This window comes from Mercenaria mercenaria, chromosome 2 (genome assembly GCF_021730395.1).
Source record: "Mercenaria mercenaria strain notata chromosome 2, MADL_Memer_1, whole genome shotgun sequence".
NCBI lineage: Eukaryota > Metazoa > Mollusca > Bivalvia > Venerida > Veneridae > Mercenaria > Mercenaria mercenaria.
Genome location: NC_069362.1, coordinates 44,167,728 through 44,187,370, shown reverse-complemented (window position 1 = coordinate 44,187,370; position 19,643 = coordinate 44,167,728). Strand labels below are relative to the sequence as shown.

The window sequence follows — 19,643 nt, the reverse complement described above, 5'->3', positions numbered from 1 at the left end:
ACATATGTATTATGGTTATAAACACTCTATAGATTGTCGGCTATGTATTCTTCCAGATTATACTATTGATATCAAATGACAATGCAATCTATAAGCAAGACAAGTAATTTTACTTCGCCTGGGTGTGTAATTTGTCAATCAGGGTGAGAGACATTTTCTACCATTAAACGAAATTTATTAATTTCCGATTAAAGGGAAATGTTTATTGCCACTATAGTTTAAGTAGTGATTTTTACCAAAAAAAAGATTTTAGTTTTAGATTTGGAATAATTAAATTTTTTAAAGATACCCTTAAATTATATCAAGAAATATTTCGTTTAGAAGTTCCAGGACCGGAAATACATCGGTAGTGCGCATGCGTTGTTCAATGTTTCTATTAGCAACGCTGGTAGCGATTTGATTCTGTCTCCAAGAAAGTTGACAATTTTCAGACGGTAAATTTTCAGTTTGTTTAGAGTTATTTCGGATTATTTCAATTTCAGAATACTAGCAGGATGGACTTCAAGCATTTATGACATTTTATTTTATAGATGTTTACTTAAAATCGTGTGTTATATCTACGGTAGGGATAGAGTACGAAATGGACTCCATTTCGCGAAATGGACTTTACGTCTACGAAATGGAGTTTTATTATCTAAATTACGGCTTTAGTTTCAAATATATCTGTATTTTCTTAAATGAATATGATAGAGGGGAGTTAAACCTACGTGATGTTTATTTTTGATGATATATTGGTCAGGTTAATAAAAGAAAATTTACGTTTTATCAAGACCGCGTCCTACGAAATGGACATTTTCATGCAAAATCTTATACAAAATGGACTTTTATTTTTTTTAATTGCGGCATTAATTTCAAGGATATATGAAATTTCTTGAAGATATTTTTCAAATAATAGATAGACCTTCACATTGGTCATTTTAAATGATATATTTATCTTATTTATAACCAAAATAATACAATTAAGTAAGACCGTGTCTTACGAAATGGACATTTTCGTGCCAAACTTGTACGAAATGGACTTGTATTTTCTTTACTGTTACTTTAATGTTGATGATATCGGTATTATCTTTAACAGATATGATAGATTGGAGTTTAAGTTACATGTTTGACTCTGTTAATAATATGTCGATCTATTTTTTCAATGGAATATTACTATTTATTGCGACCACTCCTCGCGAAATGGACATTTCCTGCCACACTTCTACGAAATGGACTTATATATTCTTCATTGTGTCTTAAATAGGGGTGTAACGATACATCGAACTATCGATGCATTGCGATACTAAGTGACCCGATAGCATGCATCGATAGAAAAGTCACGATCCAATAACAATCGCCGATAGTTCCTTCAACAATCGATAGGTTCGATAGTTTTGAAATTTTAGTATATACAGAAATAATTTAAAATTTATAAACCAAGAAACAGAGCCAGCTTTCATTTGCGCCTCGGAAAATGTTTACGTCTCCATTACAATAATTACCCTCACGGAATTAAACTACCATAAAGGACTGAGAAGTCTGGGAGATAATTAATAAATTTAGTTTCTTAGAAACTTTGATTAAATATATTTAAATAACCTGTTAATTTTAGATGAGAAAATGTACTATGGACATGGAGAAAGAAGGCTACTTGTATTATACAGCAAACTGTTCGGTAGGGCCCTTCATTTAGTGCTGGTACACCTTAATCCGATCCGTTAATTTTCGTCTTTTTCGATGCTTTGGGTTATTAAACATGTTGACATTCGCAACAAAATGGCCGATTCGTTTGAGTATACCTTGCATAGGTTTATTGTTTTACTTATTGTTCCAAAGCCAAGGAAGGCAAGAAATATTTAATGTTAGAATTATTTCTGTCCGTTTCAGTTATACAAACATCTCAATGTGTGTTAACAGCAATTATAAACAGTGTCGTCTCTTACACTGTGTAACAATGCCAGTTGGTAGCTTTACTGTATAAAATATGATGGTCGATAACTATTGCAATAGTATCGCAATAGTAACCTGCAATAGAATAGTATCGCAATAGTTTTTAAGCAATATCAATAGTATTGCAATAGTCAAAATTGGCCTCAATAGTCAACCCTAGTCTTAAATTGCAATTATATTGGTAATTCATGAAATAGATATGAAACATAAAAAATAACCCTATACGTTGATTATTTTTAGCTCGACTATTCGAAGAATAGTCTAGCTATTCTACTCACCCTGGCGTCGGCGTCACACCTTGGTTAAGTTTTTGCATGCAAGTACATACAGCCATCAATTAAAGGCATATAGCTTTGAAACTTATTTTTTCTTTTTCTAGGTCAATTACCAACCTCTCTGGGTCAAGTCCCATAACTCTGACATGTATTTTGAGCAAATTATGCCCCCTTTTGGACTTAGAAAATTTTGGTTAAAGTTTTACAAATTATGCCCCCTTTTGGACTTAGAAAATTCTGGTTAAAGTTTTGCGTGCAAGTACATACAGCTATTTCTAAAAGGCATATAGATTTGAAACTTACTTTTTCTTTTTCTAGATCAATTACCAACCTCACTGGGTCAAGACCCATAACTCTGACATGTATTTTGAGCAAATTATGCCCCCTTTTGGACTTAGAAAATTTTGGTTAAAGTTTTACATGCAAGTTACTATCTCCAAAACTAATGCAGATATTGATTTGAAACTTCACATGTGTCTTCGGGGTTAGAAAACTAGTTGATAGCAGCAAGTCCCATAACTCTGACTTTCATTTTGGCCAAATTATGCCCCCTTTTGGACTTAGAAAATTCTGGTTAAAGTTTTGCGTGCAAGTACATACAGCTATTTCTAAAAGGCATATAGATTTGAAACTTACTTTTTCTTTTTCTAGATCAATTACCAACCTCACTGGGTCAAGACCCATAACTCTGACATGTTTTTTGAGCAAATTATGCCCCCTTTTAGACTTAGAAAATTCTGGTTAAAGTTTTATATGCAAGTTACTCTCTAAAACTAATGCAGATATTGATTTGAAACTTCACATGTGTCTTCGGGGTTATAAAACTAGTTGATAGCAGCAAGTCCCATAACTCTGACATTCATTTTGGCCAAATTATGCCCCCTTTTGGACTTAGAAAATTCTGGTTAAAGTTTTGCGTGCAAGTACATACAGCTATTTCTAAAAGGCATATAGATTTGAAACTTATTTTTACTTTTTCTAGATCAATTACTAACCTCACTGGATCAAGTCCCATAACTCTGGCATGTATTTTGGGCAAATTATGCCCCCTTTTGGACTTTGAAAATTCTGGTTAAAGTTTTACATGCAAGTTTCTATCTCCAAAACTAATGCAGATATTGAATTGAAACTTCACATGTGCCTTCGGGGTTATAAAACTAGTTGATAGCAGCAAGTCCCATAACTGATATGCATTTTGGTCAAATTATTCCCCCTTTTGAACTTAAAACTCTTTTGATATTTAACCTTTTTGGGTAATATTTTCCTGCTTCTGGGACAATATTTCGAATAGTCGAGCTTGGCTGTCTTACGGACAGCTCTTGTTGAATCACGCAATGTGTGCCAAAAATATATTTTTAATGTAAAGTTTGGTTTTAATTTCAAGTATATATCGGTTTTACCTTAATAAAACACAGATTATCTTCTCATATTGTAAAGCCCACATATATCAATAACACCATATGAAACGGACAATTATTTTACAAAATATTGTACAAATTATAGTGTTCTTGTGGTTTTAATTTCAATGATATTCGTATTTTATACGGAACAGTTTAGATAGTTTAAATGATGACTTTATTTTTTATGATATAGATATGTCCCTTATAAGTTACAAAGAAATACTTTCAAAATTTATCGACGGTGTTTTTCCAAGTCATAAAGAGTTTATTTAATTGTAATTATAAAAACTACTATTAATTTGAATTGCTGCAGTTATTTCTTTTTCTTTTTCCTTTCTCGCGTTAATTGCCCGATGATTGGATTATCACACCTTACTAATCAGTGCATGCACGTGTATATTATTAGTGCCTCTTGCATGACCACATGTGTATCTTTACTATTGTCACCTTACTAATTATCGTTGATTAGAGCGGCATGGATGTCTGTTCACTCCGACATCAAAACAGTCAAAGGTAAGTTTAATAACAACAATTATAAAATTGAGAAATGCCAATTAAATAAAATCATAACAGAAGATGAACAATCATAAAAATGCTAGCCGTAAAAAACTTTCCCGCTGCCACGGAAGACATTGAGTTTAGTATGTTAAATATATAGAATTTATAATCAAAATAGTCTTCGTCCAGTTACAAACACTTTTCAATTTTCATTGGTAAGAATTAGTAAAAATAGTCCGCCTGTTATACGTGCCATTAATAACAAACAAGTGAATATCTATGATATATTTCTTTATTTTGTTGTACATATAAAAGAGAAAAAAAAAATAATCTGATCGCTTCCATTAAAATTATCATGTTGATTAATTTATTGTTTTTAGAAGTGTATTCTTATTTCGTATTTGTCAACAAGTGTTATTCATTATTCTTTGTTTGTTTGGGTTTAGACAAACGCTCTCCCTACTGAGCAAAGCGGACGGACTTATTCATTAATCTAGTCTTTGAATGACAATCCTTTTAGCTGTAAGACATGGCACATTAAATCCAGGGGTATTCACGCGAAAAATGGTTAATTTTCCCTACAAATTTTATTTTTATTAAAGCCCTCAAGTACTCCCCGTATCAAGGCAGCTTATACTGATCACCCTAGTAACCGACATCATATATTTCCTCAATATATAGTTGAGAAAAAAAAGTAAGAACACACATTCAAATAGTACAGACAATGTTCCTTTTTACCTATTAGTTACGTTAATATTATATGTAATTTAGCACTGTCGTTCGAGATATGTGTTTACAAAATATATCGTCCTTAAATATTACACGTTATCAATTTGTAGATGTATGGAATATAATTTTACTTATAAGATTCCTCCGAGTTGTGAAAAAAAAAATCTATACAAGAAATATTCGATATTCACATGCAGTACCATTCAATTCTCCTAACACGTTTATTATTATAAGATATGACGGATTAATTTTCAAGGCTTTATTCAATCCCGCCCACTAACAAATTAAAATGACCACTGTTTAAGAAGCGCCTCCCTCGAATTTTTTTTTATCCAATGGCAAGTAAAACTTAAATATCATTGAAATTAAAACCAGAGTTAAGAAAATAATTGTCCATTTCGTAATTTTTTTCACAGAACTTTAGCGCGGTCTTAATTAAGTATAATATTTTGGTTATAAATCAGAAAAATATTTTATCAAAAGTGACCAACATTTAATCTTACCTGTCATATCTTCTTATGGAAATACTGATAACAGTGATATTTACGTCACAATTAAGAAAATAAAAGTAGAAGTTTGGCGCGAAAATGTCCATTTCGGAGGACGCGGTCTTAATAACTTGTAATATTTTGGTTATAAATCAGAAAAATAATTTATCAAAGGTGACCAATATTTAGTATTACCTTCTACCTATCTTATCCTTTTATGAAAATATAAAAATCATAGAAATTAAACCCACAATTAAAAAAAATAAAAGTCCATTTCGTAGAAGTTTGGCGCAAAAATGTCCATTTCGGAGGACGCGGCCTTAATAACTTGTAATATTTTGGTTATAAGTTAGAAAAATAATTTATCAAAGGTGACCAATATTTAGTTTTACCTTTAACCTATCATATCTTCTTATGAAAATACAAAAATCTTAAAAATTAAACCCACAATTAAGAAAATAAAAGTCCATTTCGTTGAATTTTGGCACGAAAATGTCCATTTCGGACTACGTGGTCTTAATAAATTGTAATATTTTGGTTAAAAATTAGAAAAATATATTATCAAAAGTGACCAACATTTAGTATTACCTCTAATCTATCATATCGTTTTATAAAAATATATATTTCATCAAAATTAAACCCATAATTAAGAAAATAAAAGTCCATTTTGTAGAATTTGCGGAGGACGCGGTCTTGATAAATTGCAATATTTTGGTTATAAATTAGAAAAATGATTTTTCAAAGGTGATCAATATTTAGTTTTACCTATTATCTATCATGTCTATGGAAGAAAATACATATAACTTTTTCATTAAAGTCACAGTTAAGAAAATAAAAGTCCATTTCGTAGACGTAAAGTCCATTTTGCGAAATGGAGTCCATTTCGCACTCTATCCCTACCCTTATATCTATAATTTGGTTTCGTGTGGATCAACTGGATGACAATTTCATTGTTTGCAGGTTTGATATCCATGACTAAATTCAAAGCTTTATTAAAACAGATCTGAGACTCTAATAAGGACAGAGCAGCTAGTACAATAGGTGCAGTTGCTTGCAACTCTTCCTGCAACCCTCTGAGAAAATTCCCCATTATATATAAATTGGTAACCTCGGAGATCTATTCCATAGCAGATCTAATTTCAAAATATTTTGTATTGTCAGTTTAGAAAGGCTAAATACTGACAAACATGTCCCAAATGAATGTCAGTTGTTACTTTACATTTGAGTATAATGCTCTTGCACTTTAGCGATGCCTATAATAGTAGTTTAAAACATCTGTGTCTTAAAATTTATAAGTGGTAACTTTAATTTTAGATGAATATGTTTGGGGAGTACTGTCCCCACACTCACACCTTATCCCACACCCCAGCTTGCTACGCAAGTGCATTGTAACCTTCCAAGAAACGCTAATTATAAAGTGCATTCTCTATTGTTTATACTCTGTAAATCATATATAAACAGTGTCCAACAACTCAAGTGGCAACTCATCTGAGAAATTGACTCTATGCAGCTGGAACTTGCAGTATTACTCGTCACGACGAGTGCAATTTTTTTACTAAAACTGTTATAAAACCTATTAAAAAGTAAATTTGTTGTTCGTAACTTTAAAATTTGCCCTGTTCCATTATGGTCCCACATGATCACATTGGCTAGAAGCTCAGTAGTCCAGAACAGGTATGAATGAATGGTTTTAACAGAAAATAAACGCTGTCTCTAAAGACAGTTTTCTAAGTGAATTGTAGGATGAGTACAAATTGTAGCAGGAGGAGTTGCTTCCAAAGAATTTGTTGAGCCCTGATAGTCAGTGTTTATAGTAACATTTACTGCATGTTGCCTCTTGGACAGACATTTACTTTTATAATTTTTTATTTTTAACAAAGTCAGCTTTAAAGTACCTTTCATTTCTTTCAGGCGGAGATATTTCTGATGACTTTGTAAAGAGCATTTAACAGCAACAAAAATGGAGATAGTATATGTATACACTAAGAAGAGGGCCGAGTTTGGCCGGCAGTGCAATTTCACTGATCGATCAGCTGAATTGCATGTTGATATTTTGCCAGATCCAAGCCTTGCAGAAAATTTTATTGAGAGGAATCCAGTTGACTCGGGAATACAATGTGTCCAAGAAATGTCAGAACATGAGGTGGGCAGATTTGATTGGAATCTTAACCATTGAAAATTTGATTGCATGATCATAGTTTTAAACATGTAGTTTCACTATAAATTAAATGTAAGAACACTAACACTGATATACTTTCAGAATTCAAGAATTCATTGTTACAATGTTCAGACTTGATTTTTTATTCAGTTTGGTGAACAGTTATTTTTGCTTAAATTAAAATTCATTTGATCATTTTGACAGGTACATTCAATTTCATCTTTTAATTTTTGTTGTCTAAAGTTAACAAAAAAGACTGCAGGAAATATATATACAATAAAACACCAATCACTCAAAGTCCAAAGAGGATGAGTAAAGTTTTTGAGCGTACAAGATGTAGATTTAGTAAAATGGCCAGTGACAAAACAAATTGCTGGAGTCACTCAGGAGTCATTCCCGATTTTTGAGCCAATATGGCGCTTTAAGGAGCAGTGTTTCACTGTATGATAAGTAAATGTTTCAGTATTAATCGGTAACTTCAGTTCATTATGAAAGACTTTTATTAAAGTGATGAACATATGACATACATTGTTTGTATTTTAGGTCAATACAGAGAGATTTGAAACTGGTTCTCGCGGTATTAACCACACAGAGGGTGGCTGGCCTAAAGATATCAATCCACAAGAAGTGGAGCAGGTCACCAGATTCAGAAAGAAAGTTGAGAAAGATGAAATGTATGTCAACACAATACACCAACTTGGAACGGTATGTTTAAGTGTTTCATATAGACCTGTTATTATAAACAATGATGCAGTGGTTATGAAGAACACCTTGATTTTCATTTTATCCTATTTAATACAACCTTTAGCTGTTTGCTTTAAAATGTTTATGTTTAATTTAACCTACCTTGTATTTTTAAATACATGTATTTATGTTTATTCTGTAATAATGAGATTTAAAGAGTTACTAGAAAAACATGAGATTATGATAATATGTACTTTACATTTTGTATATTGGTACTTTGTTGTTTAATTTGGTTAGACTTTGATCAGATGTAACAACACAAGTCTTAGAGCTATCATTACATGCTGTTCAAATTTTCTTTCTCTTTCAGATAATGGAACACTGTATAAAACAAAATAATGCTATAGATATATATGAAGAATATTTTGAACACGTTCACTTGGATGAAGTAGAAGAATCACCATCAGCCAAAACCATCAATGTATTTAGGTATGTTTATGTTGATGCGAATATAAATAGATTTCTAAGGATTTTATGAATGATATCATGATCAGTGAGGCTTGCAGTGTATTTCCAGTGGGGTAGGGGGATTGTGTCGGAATAATTATTGGAAATAATGGCCAGTGCTGGTAATTTTGTACTAGTTAAGGTTTAGCAGTGTATCACCAAACCACGGAAATATTTGGTAAATAGACATTGTCTATATAGATATAAGTTTTACTGTACTGTCACATATGACTGGATACTTGAAATCTTCTTAAAAAGTTGTCCCCCTTTAATGCCATTTGAACATAAGTAAAGATAAGCAATTGTTGCAATTTTGAGAGCTCTTTGACATTGTTGCAAATGAATCAAAATGAATATGTGTAAAAAATTCTTGTTTAAATTTATTTCAAAATATGGAACTAACCATTCAAAATAATAATTCAGAATCTCTTAGATATTTCTCAAAGTTGCAAATAGAAGGCTTGCAAAAAAACCCCAATTTTTTAACTATTATGTAAGGGACTTTTGTGTCTTCAAAATGTCTGACTTATAGTTTATGGAATTTCATGCATTTGACACAGAGAATATGTAATTGGTTTTGAGGTCATTGATTTGTGCTTTATAGAACCATTGCTGTCACGGTATTTTTAAAACGAAAGCAGACTGTATGTTCATAAATAAGTTAGAAACAAAATGTTTATCTCAAAATCTGCATTTTATTACAGAGATCCCAATGAGATCAAAAGAACAGCCACACATATATCCTGGTTCCCAGATGGTCCCAGAAAACTGGCAGTGGCCTATTGTAATCTTGAGTTTCAGGGATCTTCACCAGATACCAGCATGGACTCATACATCTGGGATGTTGGTAAGTTCTTAATTTGTTACAATCATTTTGTCTGGCAAAACCACTTCAGAAAATAATGTTTTTCAATTAAGTAAATGCAGTACGATCCATTTCAGGTCCATATATGTGAGCAGAAATACCATTTCAAAAGAAACATCTAGAATGCCAGTTTTCATATTCCCCTGAGTGTTTTTGAATTTAACTTCAAATAATGTATCATCTTTACAAATTGCATGACATAAAGTGTTAAACTTCTTAAAATCAGAAATTTGGTGAATTCTCTATGGTAAATTATTGCTTTACTTATAAGTAATTAATAATATCATATTCTTATTTTTAGAAAACCCAAACAAACCAGAGATGACATTGAAGCCAGTATCTCCGTTGGTGTGTGTCGAGTACAATCCCAAAGATTCACATGTTCTACTAGGAGGCTGTTACAATGGACAAATTGGTAATTTTAATTTCTGTTAATAGGAGTTGTTTTTTATAAAGGTTTTTTAGGGACCTCTTTGGCTGAATGGTTAAGGTCGCCAACTTTTTGTGTGAGAAAGCCATCCAGCTGGCTTACAAAAGGCTGATGGTTTTACCAGTTGCTTACCATGCATTGAACTAGCAGATTTTCCTCCTCCATCAAGCTTGAAAAGTCATCACATGACTTAAATTGTGTCCATGTGGCTCTTAAACCCAACAAATCATAATAAAAGGTGTTTAGATAGATAAATAGGCAGATGTTAAGATTAAAAAAAACATTTAATTTAATTCAAAGTTTTAAAGTTTGAACTAATACTTAATATTATAGTGGATAAAAAAACAAACACGCAATCAATTTACAACTTACTTATATTCGAACGTTACAGCTACATGCCTTCTTCAGAGAATATGTATGGTTTTGAGGTCATTGATCTGTGCTTTATAGATCGGTTGCAGCCACTGTATTTCTAAAATGAAAGACTGTATGTCTTGTTTTTCTATACAATTTATGACAGCTTATTTATATACATCTATTTTATTCACAGCTTACTGGGATGTACGTAAGGGATCTCAGCCTGTAGAAATGTCACCAATAGAGCACAGTCACAGGGACCCAGCATACAAGGCAATGTGGATCCAGTCTAAGACTGGTACCGAATGTTTCTCAGCTTCCTCTGATGGTCAGGTACTCTGGTGGGATATCAGAAAAATGGGGGAACCAACTGAAAAGCTCATCTTAGATCCAACAAAGAAACTTGATATGACTAAAGCACAAGGAGCAATGGCATTAGAATACGAAGCAACTATGGTAAATTATTTCTGTTACTAACTTCTTTAAAAAGAGTTTGATATTGTTAGTCATGTTAGTTAAATCTATAAATATGGTGTGATTAAAGCTTTGTATTGATCAGTGCGATATCTACAAAAAATTTAATTTGAGGCCAAAAAGCTTTAGAATATATGGTTGAGTACTAATGCAAATAGATTACTTTTCTATGTATATTCTTATATCTTTACTTGATTCTGTGTAGTCAATCAGGTTTGGTCAAAATATTATCTAATGATTCAATAAACTGTTTTATTTCAGCCAACAAAATTCATGGTTGGTACAGAGCAGGGTACAGTGATGTCATGTAATAGAAAAGCTAAGACACCAGCGGAGAAAATTGTTGCCATTTACCCCGGTCATCTTGGACCCGTATACTCACTACAGAGAAATCCATTCTTCCCGAAAAATTTCCTCAGTGTGGGAGACTGGAAGGCAAGAATCTGGTCAGAAGATATCAGAGAATCTTCTATTATGTGGACAAAGTAAGGAAGTTTCAAAATTACAACTTTGACTCACCAAATCAGTAATAGGGCTTTTCATGAAGTTCAAATTTATTTTACAGGATATGGATATAAGTTATCCATCTTTCTAGAAGTCACTGGGGAAGGGGTAGAAGGCTTGAAAAATAATATGTCTTTAATGATATTTTTTTCAAAAACAAATGTAGTTTTCTCTTTGTGAAGTACTAGCCCATAAAACTTTCAAAAAAAAAAATTAAGTTTTACATATAATTTACCCTTAAAATCTTTATAGTTTCACAAAGCAATGGATACTTAAATGACAAGATTTTCTTATATAATAATGATATTTTGAGCCAGTATAATAAGTTGATTCATTAACCTAAAATGAGCCGTGCCATGGGAAAACCAACATAGTGGGTTTGCGACCAGCATGGATCCAGACCAGCCTGCGCATCCGCGCAGTCTGGTCAGGATCCATGCTGTTTGCTAACAGTTTCTCCAATTTCAATAGGCTTTAAAAGCGAACAGCATGGATCCTGACCAGACTGCGCGGATGCGCAGGCTGGTCTGGATCCATGCTGGTTGCAAACCCACTATGTTGGTCTTCTCATGGCATGGCTCAAATGTTTATTTCAGACAATATCAGTCATATCTCACAGATGGTTGCTGGAGTCCTATCCGACCCTCCGTGTTCTTTATTACCAAAATGGACGGTACTTTGGATGTCTGGGATATTATATTTAAACAGAATGATCCAACACTCAGTTTACAGGTAAGATTGTTTTCCCCCATTTTAAGGTTGTTAAAAAAGATGCAAATATTGGAGCAGTAGACGGTATGACATGTAAGAATCCACAGCTAAAGTCACTGTCTGTAGAAAATCCCCTTTGGTGGTCTATGACCCTATGTTCAACATTTTAAGACTTAGCCTTACATTTTTTTAAAAAATCAAAAAATTCAAACAACACCAAATCATAGAAAGGAAAGGTTGTTTCACATGAAAATTGAACAGCATAAAAAACATGTATATTACTCTACACAACAACTGTCAATTGACTGATATATACATTGAATTCCTGAAAAGGGCTGCATAAATGGGCCACACTTTTGGACAGTTCAGCGCCTTTAATTATTACAAAAAAAAACACACCATTTTCAAAGAACTGTTACACATTTTCGTTTCGCTGCATTTGCAATAATGTCCCAGTGCTAAAATTTCACATAACTAGGTTGAACGTAGTTTTCAGCAATTGTTAATTTTTATTTCTTTACAAATGGTATTCTTTTTAAAGGGGGACAACTTTTTGAGAATATTAAGTATCCATTGTACAGCACAGTACGGCAGAACATGTAATGGTCAGGTAGATTGTTGGTAAAGATGTTGTCGTTTATATTTCTATGTTTTGAAGATATACTCCTAAACCTTAAGCTTTCTATAGTCAGGAGTTTTCGTATTCAATTTTAAGAAGGAATACATACTGTTTTGAAACTATGTGAATGCGCCATTGTCACGTCATTTTTTCATACCATTTATAGATGAAGTTTTAACATTAAAAAGAGATGCCCCAGTCTCAAAAAAATATTTCTGTAACATTCACATGTTCTCAAAATGGCCCAAAAGATTTTAAATTAAAACTGAATGTACAGCAATATATGTAGCAAATTTTATGATTGCAGGTGTGTGATGAACCACTGCACAGTTTACGTGTACAAGAACAAGGACGATTGGTGGCGTGTGGCTCACACACAGGAACTACAACATTGTTAGAACTTTCAGATAGTCTGTATACATTACAGAGAAATGAAAAGAACTTAGTAACTGCTGTAAGTACGACATTTCGGCAGTATTACTGTAGTATTCTGCTATCTACTCTTGAGTCAGTGGTAATAAGAACACAGACAACTTATATTTAAGTAATCTGCATGTGAGGCAGGTTTAGTAAGTTTTTATGCTGGGACCAAAAATTCTCCTGTAAATATTCTAATTATCGCCCATACTCGTTTTCCCATTTTTAAGAAGTTTTAAGTTCGCCACAAGTTCTACACCCTACAGAGTAACTACTATACATAGTCTTATTATAGTCCATACTCTAATAAGCACCCGTGTCATTGATGTTTCAAACCTCACCTGTTCATAAATGTAGGTAGGAAGTTGCAAGATATTGAGAACAAGTTATAATTAGCTTTATTAGTCATGGCCCCATGTTGCATAACTAATTATAAAAACAATTGATTATTGCTTTAGGACAGAAAAATACTAAACATACTTACGGATCCATGATCCAAGGAAACTAGATCTACTGGAATCTTTGAGGGTCAGATTTCTGCAGCAGTCGATACTGATATGTACTATAAAATCAGAACTTTTTGCAAAGGATTAGTTTTGCTGTATTCGCTTCCATGATAATGAAAATAAATATTCACAAAAGTGCTATTATAATAACAAAATTATTGTTACAGTTGGTCCTATATGTTAAACAAGTTGGCTATATATCTACGCAAACTGATTACAGTTTCAAAAACGGGGAAAAAAGTTTAGCCTAGTGATCTGATTTCACATTTTGATATAAGCATGGTGTATTCTCTGTTACTTTCAGATGTTTGAAAGGGAAACTAGAAGAGAAAAGATATTAGATGCTAGACATAGAGAAATGAAATTGAAAGAAAGAGCAAAAAGTTCAGCTGATGGAGGAAAAGAAAAGGTTTGATATTTTTTTGTTGATTCAGTCCAGAACAGAAGTCGTTTAATGACAGAATAATCCTTCAATTACGTAGGGTGAACTCGTTTCATTTTATAGGTTAAAAATTGTGTTTTGTTCAAAAACAGCTTTTTTGGAAAAATGAATTTGTGTCATGTAAAATCATTCTATTGGCAAGCATTATTCAGATGTTCTAGCTTTATGTTTGTTTGAGCTTATGGCTGTATTTCACTTATTAACGACAGGCTTTTCACCTTTCTTGGATTCTGTACCAGCACAAGCCTGTTTTTGACAAATGGAGTTTTAAATTTAATATCTAATGATAAAATAATAGAATGAAGTTTGAGCTTAGTTCTACTTTAATATTAAGCATCAGCTTTTTTTTTTAGCATCAGCTGTGCTTGTTAGCATCGGTCCTGTTTATTAGCAACATCATGTTAGCATCAGCTCTGCTTATTAGCATCAGCCTTGTTTATTAGCAACAGCCTTGTTTATTAGCAACATCATGTTAGCATCAGCTCTGTCTGTTAGCAGCAGCCCTGCTTGTTAGCAACATCATGTAAGCATCAGCTCTGTATGTTAGCATCAGCTCTGCTTGTTAGCATCAGCCCTGTTTATTAGCAACATCATGTTAGCATCAGCTTTGTATGTTAGCATCAGCTCTGTATGTTAGCATCAGCTCTGCTTGTTAGCAACATCATGTTAGCATCAGCTCTGCTTGTTAGCAACATCATGTTAGCATCAGCTCTGTTTGTTAACTTCATTATGTTAGCATCAGCTCTGCATGTTAACTTCATTATGTTAGCATCAGCTCTGCGTGTTAACTTCATTATGTTAGCATCAGCTCTGTTTGTTAGCATCATCTTTGTTTATAACCTGTAGGAAGAGGAGGGAGGTGAGGAACCATTAGCGGGAGATGAAGATCTGTACCAGAAGGCTGAGGACGAGTTTTGGTCTATAATCAACCAAGAGAAAAAGAACATAGAGAAAAAGAAGGATGCAGAAATGGACAAGGCTGATCCTGGAAAGGTATAACATCCTTAGATGAATACTTCTAAACCATAACGTGCCACAGTGGTACCTTTTTTGTGCAAAAATCTGAGTGGGGCAAGATTTGGGACACTCAGATGTGCCTTCATCCTTCCGTCTGACAGTAAACAGTAAATCTATTAATTCAATTTCTGTAACGAGGCTAAAAGACCAGTAGAGAGAACAAAAGGGTAGCAGCACGTGTATCCATTTGCATAGATGTCCATCCATCAAACGATTGTCGCTCTCATTGTAGAGTATACTCTAGAGATTGTGGAGTATTGTTGAGTATACTCTATAGTATTTGTATTCTCTAGAGTATTGTATCTCAAAAGGTATTTGACCTAGAGTCATCACATGTTACAGGATTGTTACTCAACATGTGGGATTATGCACCTAAGGTTTTGTTTTGGATTTCACTCAGTAAGACTGGAGTTGGGGCCCTTGAATTAGATGAAAACGTGCATTATGATAAGGACTTAAAATATGTTTTGTTCTTATCTCAAAAAGTATTTGACCTGGAGTCACAAGACTTTATAGGAATGTCATTTAGCTTGTGATGTTTAGAGATGTTGTTTGGAATTTCATATATGGCAAGACTACACTAATGGCCCTTGACAAAAATATGCTTAAAGGCCTAAAATTTGTGTCACACCTATGTCCAGAAATATTTGACTTACAGACATGGAACTTAATAGGAATGTTGAACTCTAGTCTTAAGACCCCTAGGTCAGTGGTCAAGGTCACATTTGAAAACCGAAGGCTCACAGGGTTTATTTCATGTCTGCTCATTAACTACAAAATGTACCATCCATCAAGAGATTTTGATATTGCTTGGTGCAAATGTTCCCTATAATAAAAGTAAACAAGGTCTGTTCCGTGTCCTCTTTATAACTGTTTCACTCAACAAGGAAGTTACTTGGCACAGTTGCTTCCCATTACAAGACAATGTATCACACACAAGACCTAGATGCTAGCTCAAAGGTAAAGGTCAAACTTAGAAGTCAAAGATTTTAGGACATTTATCTTGTCCAGTCTGTAACTTTTTTTTATGCATGCATGGATATTCAAACAACTTGGCATACAGTATACATGGAATATAACAAGCTAATGTGTCATATATATGGATCCATTAAAAAAATAAATCAGAATTATTTTTCCCTTTAATATGAGTTTGGGGAAAAATGCTTCTGTGCTTGTCATCATCCTTGAATATAAAAGAATTGGTTCTCAGAAATACAGGATACAAGTTTCTTATGGGGGGGGGAGGAATTTATAGGAATTGGTCAAGTGCCGTGACAATGCTTTCAGATTAATTTTTATGCTCCAGGCATCTACTGATGCGGGAGGCATATAGTGATTGTCCTGTCCGTCCGTGCAAGGTTAACCAAATGGGACCGTTTCATCTAGCATCAGTACCCCTAACTAGAATGGCTTGATACTAATGCAGATGTAACCTGTGACCATTCCTCATCTTCAGACATCACCTGACCTCAGTTTGACCTTGAACTTGACCTTGTTTTGGACTTAGGTTGCTTTGTATCGACAAGGATGCCACCGGGGGCATCAAGCGTTCATTGAACGCAGCTGGAAAATGCACATTTAACGCACATTTAACGCATGTTACAGCTACTGCCTATTTCTATGTAAGAAATAACAACTTATCTTGTAGAGTTGCTATTTCTTACATAGAAATATCTTTGTTTAATTGAAAGATGAAGCTCAAAATATTTTCTATTTATTTCAGCAATCACCAATACCCGAGGACCAGGAACAAGAAGCAGCGGGTGAAGGAGAGAAGAAATAAATCATGAAATAAACTTGCAACAGTGACTGGTTACCATTGTTTAACATGTGCTAGCAGTGTTTTGTTCAGTCAAAAAAAACCCAGGAAATTCAGCATTTACCATGACTTATGTTTGATATGAAAGACAACGGAGGTTCACTTCAGTGAGATAATCATGGACTTTAAATAATGGATCTTCTTGTAATGATGAAAGCTTGTGTGGCTTGTTTTTCTTGCAAGAATGAGTTTGGCTATTTTCATTAAATAGTGTTTACTGCTGAATTTGTATCTGCTATTTTCATTAAAATACAGTATGAATCGTCCACCTAACCAAAAACACTGTGATTTACTCATTCATTCCAATTTCATCTCATTTTACTTACCATTTTGACAGAAGGGAGTGTTGGGGTGGGGGGTGTAGAGCAGGGAATGCAATTTTCAGTTTTCTAAATAAAATGTTCTGTTTTCGTGAATTGAATTTGCAAGTTATAACAACAGAATGCAAGCATGATGCCTATGGCAAAAAGGAGGATAGCTTTAGCTGAGTCTCTATTTGCTAGTTCTCTAAAAAAAAAGGCAGCTTAACCATTTTTGAAAAAAGAAAAATGACTTAATTACCCAGAATGCAATTCATGGTATTGCATGGGCTGCTTTCATTTAAGCATTTATTTGTTCTATGGATTATGTAAGAGATTTATTTAGTTTCCATAAAGTTAATTCTGTATAAAACCCATGAACCAAAATCTTAATTTACTTTTCCTTCTTGTTTATTTTTCCTAATTTATGAAATAATTTTTTGCTATTTTACTTTGAAGATTGTGATAAACATCTTATGATGTTATATGTTTACAACTGTTACAAATATATTTACTGAAAAAAAAAAGTGAAATAAAGAAATTTTGAAATAACAACTTGCATTTTGACTTTTGTCTAAAGTCCACTGTTGCCTTTCCTGATTTTATTGAAAATTATATGACACAATCTTAAAATTTGAACTGTAGGTGAGGTGTGTCCAACATCCACAGTGACTTTCATAGTGCACTAGCATCCAAATACACAGAATGTATACTTTTGTACAGGTAAAACCTCTTCCAAGTTTGATTATAGCAGTAATTATGTCCAGAGTTTGGACTTTTAAAAAGTTGCAAATATTATAAACATTTTCTCTTGAAATATGAGTAAATGCAATGCAAAAATTCTTGACAGCAGGAAAGTCTGGTCATTATCTTTATACCAAATCTTGAAAACTTGAAGGGGCAAAATACTATAGTCAGTTATAGATACAATAATGAAATATGAACACCTCATATTTATACATTTGACATATCCATATTAAAATACATGAACAATTTGTTAAGTCCTCTTTCAGTTAAAACAATCACAGTAGAAAGAAATCAATTTAAGGGATAGAATAATGTCAAAACATCATACAAACTAAAAACAGAAAAATATTTCTGTAGAGTATTTTTGTTGGTTATCCAGTAGTCACACAAACACAATTTACCGGTAGCTCATATGGCGACTTTTTCAGCTTTATTTGATGGAGCCCCTCCCAGCTTTGTTTCAGGCATAAGCAGGAAACTCTGTAGAACAACAGACCTTCAATAAGCAAGCTAGATAACTTCCTCACATGAAGAAGTCTTCACCCCAAGCTAGTTATCAAACACACATCAGTGACATGGAAGTGGACTGAAATCAGTGACTGTAACAACTCGGCCATGGAGGCTATAAATATTACATATCCATATGATTCAAGTTTATATTTTGGATGTGACCTTTAATTTATAATAAATGGAAGTTACATTCTTCTGCTTTTAACACCATTCTCCCTCTGCGACTCAGTTCATTAATAGGGTAAAGAGATCATTTGTTTCACGAAACTATGAAATAACAACTTGCAACAACGTTCTGTAAAAAAGTATGGGCAGAAACATCCAGGACACACTGCATAAAAAGTATTTCTGGAATTCCAAACATTTCTACATATATCTGCTGTCAAGTCCTTTTAAAAGATCACAAGCAGTGACACAGATAAGAGTGGACACAGTGACACTGACCAAGGACTGAAAGTACATGTCCCCGTCCTTCCAACTAAAAATTACTCACATTGGGATAAGAGTCCCATTTATAGGTTCTTTACATCTTCCATGCTAAAGAACCATAGAAATTGGAACATTTTCTGTACCTTGAAATCCTGGAGGATTCCCACTAAAATTGATAACAGTCTTCTGTAGGAGTGGCCTATGCAGACTACTAGTTGTAACTTTAAAAAAAAAACATATTAGTTCATCTAAAAACAACTTTTTAACTATTTGCAGAAAATGATTCATTAAATATAACATGCAAGTAATAGTTACACAAATACTGTCAAGCTGAGAAACAGAATATCACCCTTAACCCTTAGCCTGCTGGCGGCAGATGATTCTGCCTTTGCGACCAGTGCAGACCAAGATCAGCCTGACATCCGTGCAGTCTGATCATGGTCTGCACTGTTCGCTATTCAGTCAGTAAATTTTTAGTGAAAACCCCTTTGAGTAATTAGTGGCACTGTCCAAATTGGAAGATGGACCAGTCCATTATAGAAATATAGCAGGGTAAGGGTTAAGTGAACAAATTTCATGCCATCCTCACTTGGATGTGATATTTAATATTAAAAATGTCTTTCTGTATAATGATAAAATTTTAACTTTTGAAACAATCTTGGAAAACAATATATTAATACATCAGCTCTTCATCTACTAATATTCAACACAAAAAACACATCACACTGAAATTGATTAACTCGATATCAAATACCAATCTTTCACTAAATTATATATCTTCAGAATTTACTTCACAAATGCAGAAAGTCCCCATCAAATGTAAATAACT

At 33.3% G+C, this 19,643-nt stretch overlaps 2 protein-coding genes across 2 annotated transcripts in view; one reads left to right on the top strand and one right to left on the bottom strand.

Annotated features, from left to right (window-relative positions):
* The window catches only part of LOC123563842 (AP-5 complex subunit zeta-1-like), a 74,778-nt gene extending 74,624 nt beyond the window's left edge, over positions 1-154 (bottom strand). Inside the window, exon 1 of the mRNA XM_045356908.2 lies at positions 114-154. Within this exon, the coding sequence (XP_045212843.2) occupies positions 114-154 (41 nt within the window). The remainder of the gene's footprint in view (positions 1-113) is intronic.
* A 181-nt stretch (positions 155-335) lies between these two features.
* On the top strand, positions 336-17,683 carry LOC123563844 (dynein intermediate chain 3, ciliary-like). Its single transcript, XM_045356915.2, has 13 exons — positions 336-434; positions 7,231-7,462; positions 8,021-8,182; positions 8,532-8,650; positions 9,373-9,515; positions 9,835-9,948; positions 10,514-10,776; positions 11,056-11,279; positions 11,895-12,030; positions 12,936-13,082; positions 13,856-13,960; positions 14,840-14,986; positions 16,734-17,683. Exons 2-13 carry the CDS (start codon positions 7,280-7,282, stop codon positions 16,791-16,793), a joined length of 1,803 nt encoding a protein of 600 aa, XP_045212850.1. The 5' UTR covers positions 336-434; positions 7,231-7,279; the 3' UTR covers positions 16,794-17,683.
* Positions 17,684-19,643: the final 1,960 nt, after the last annotated feature.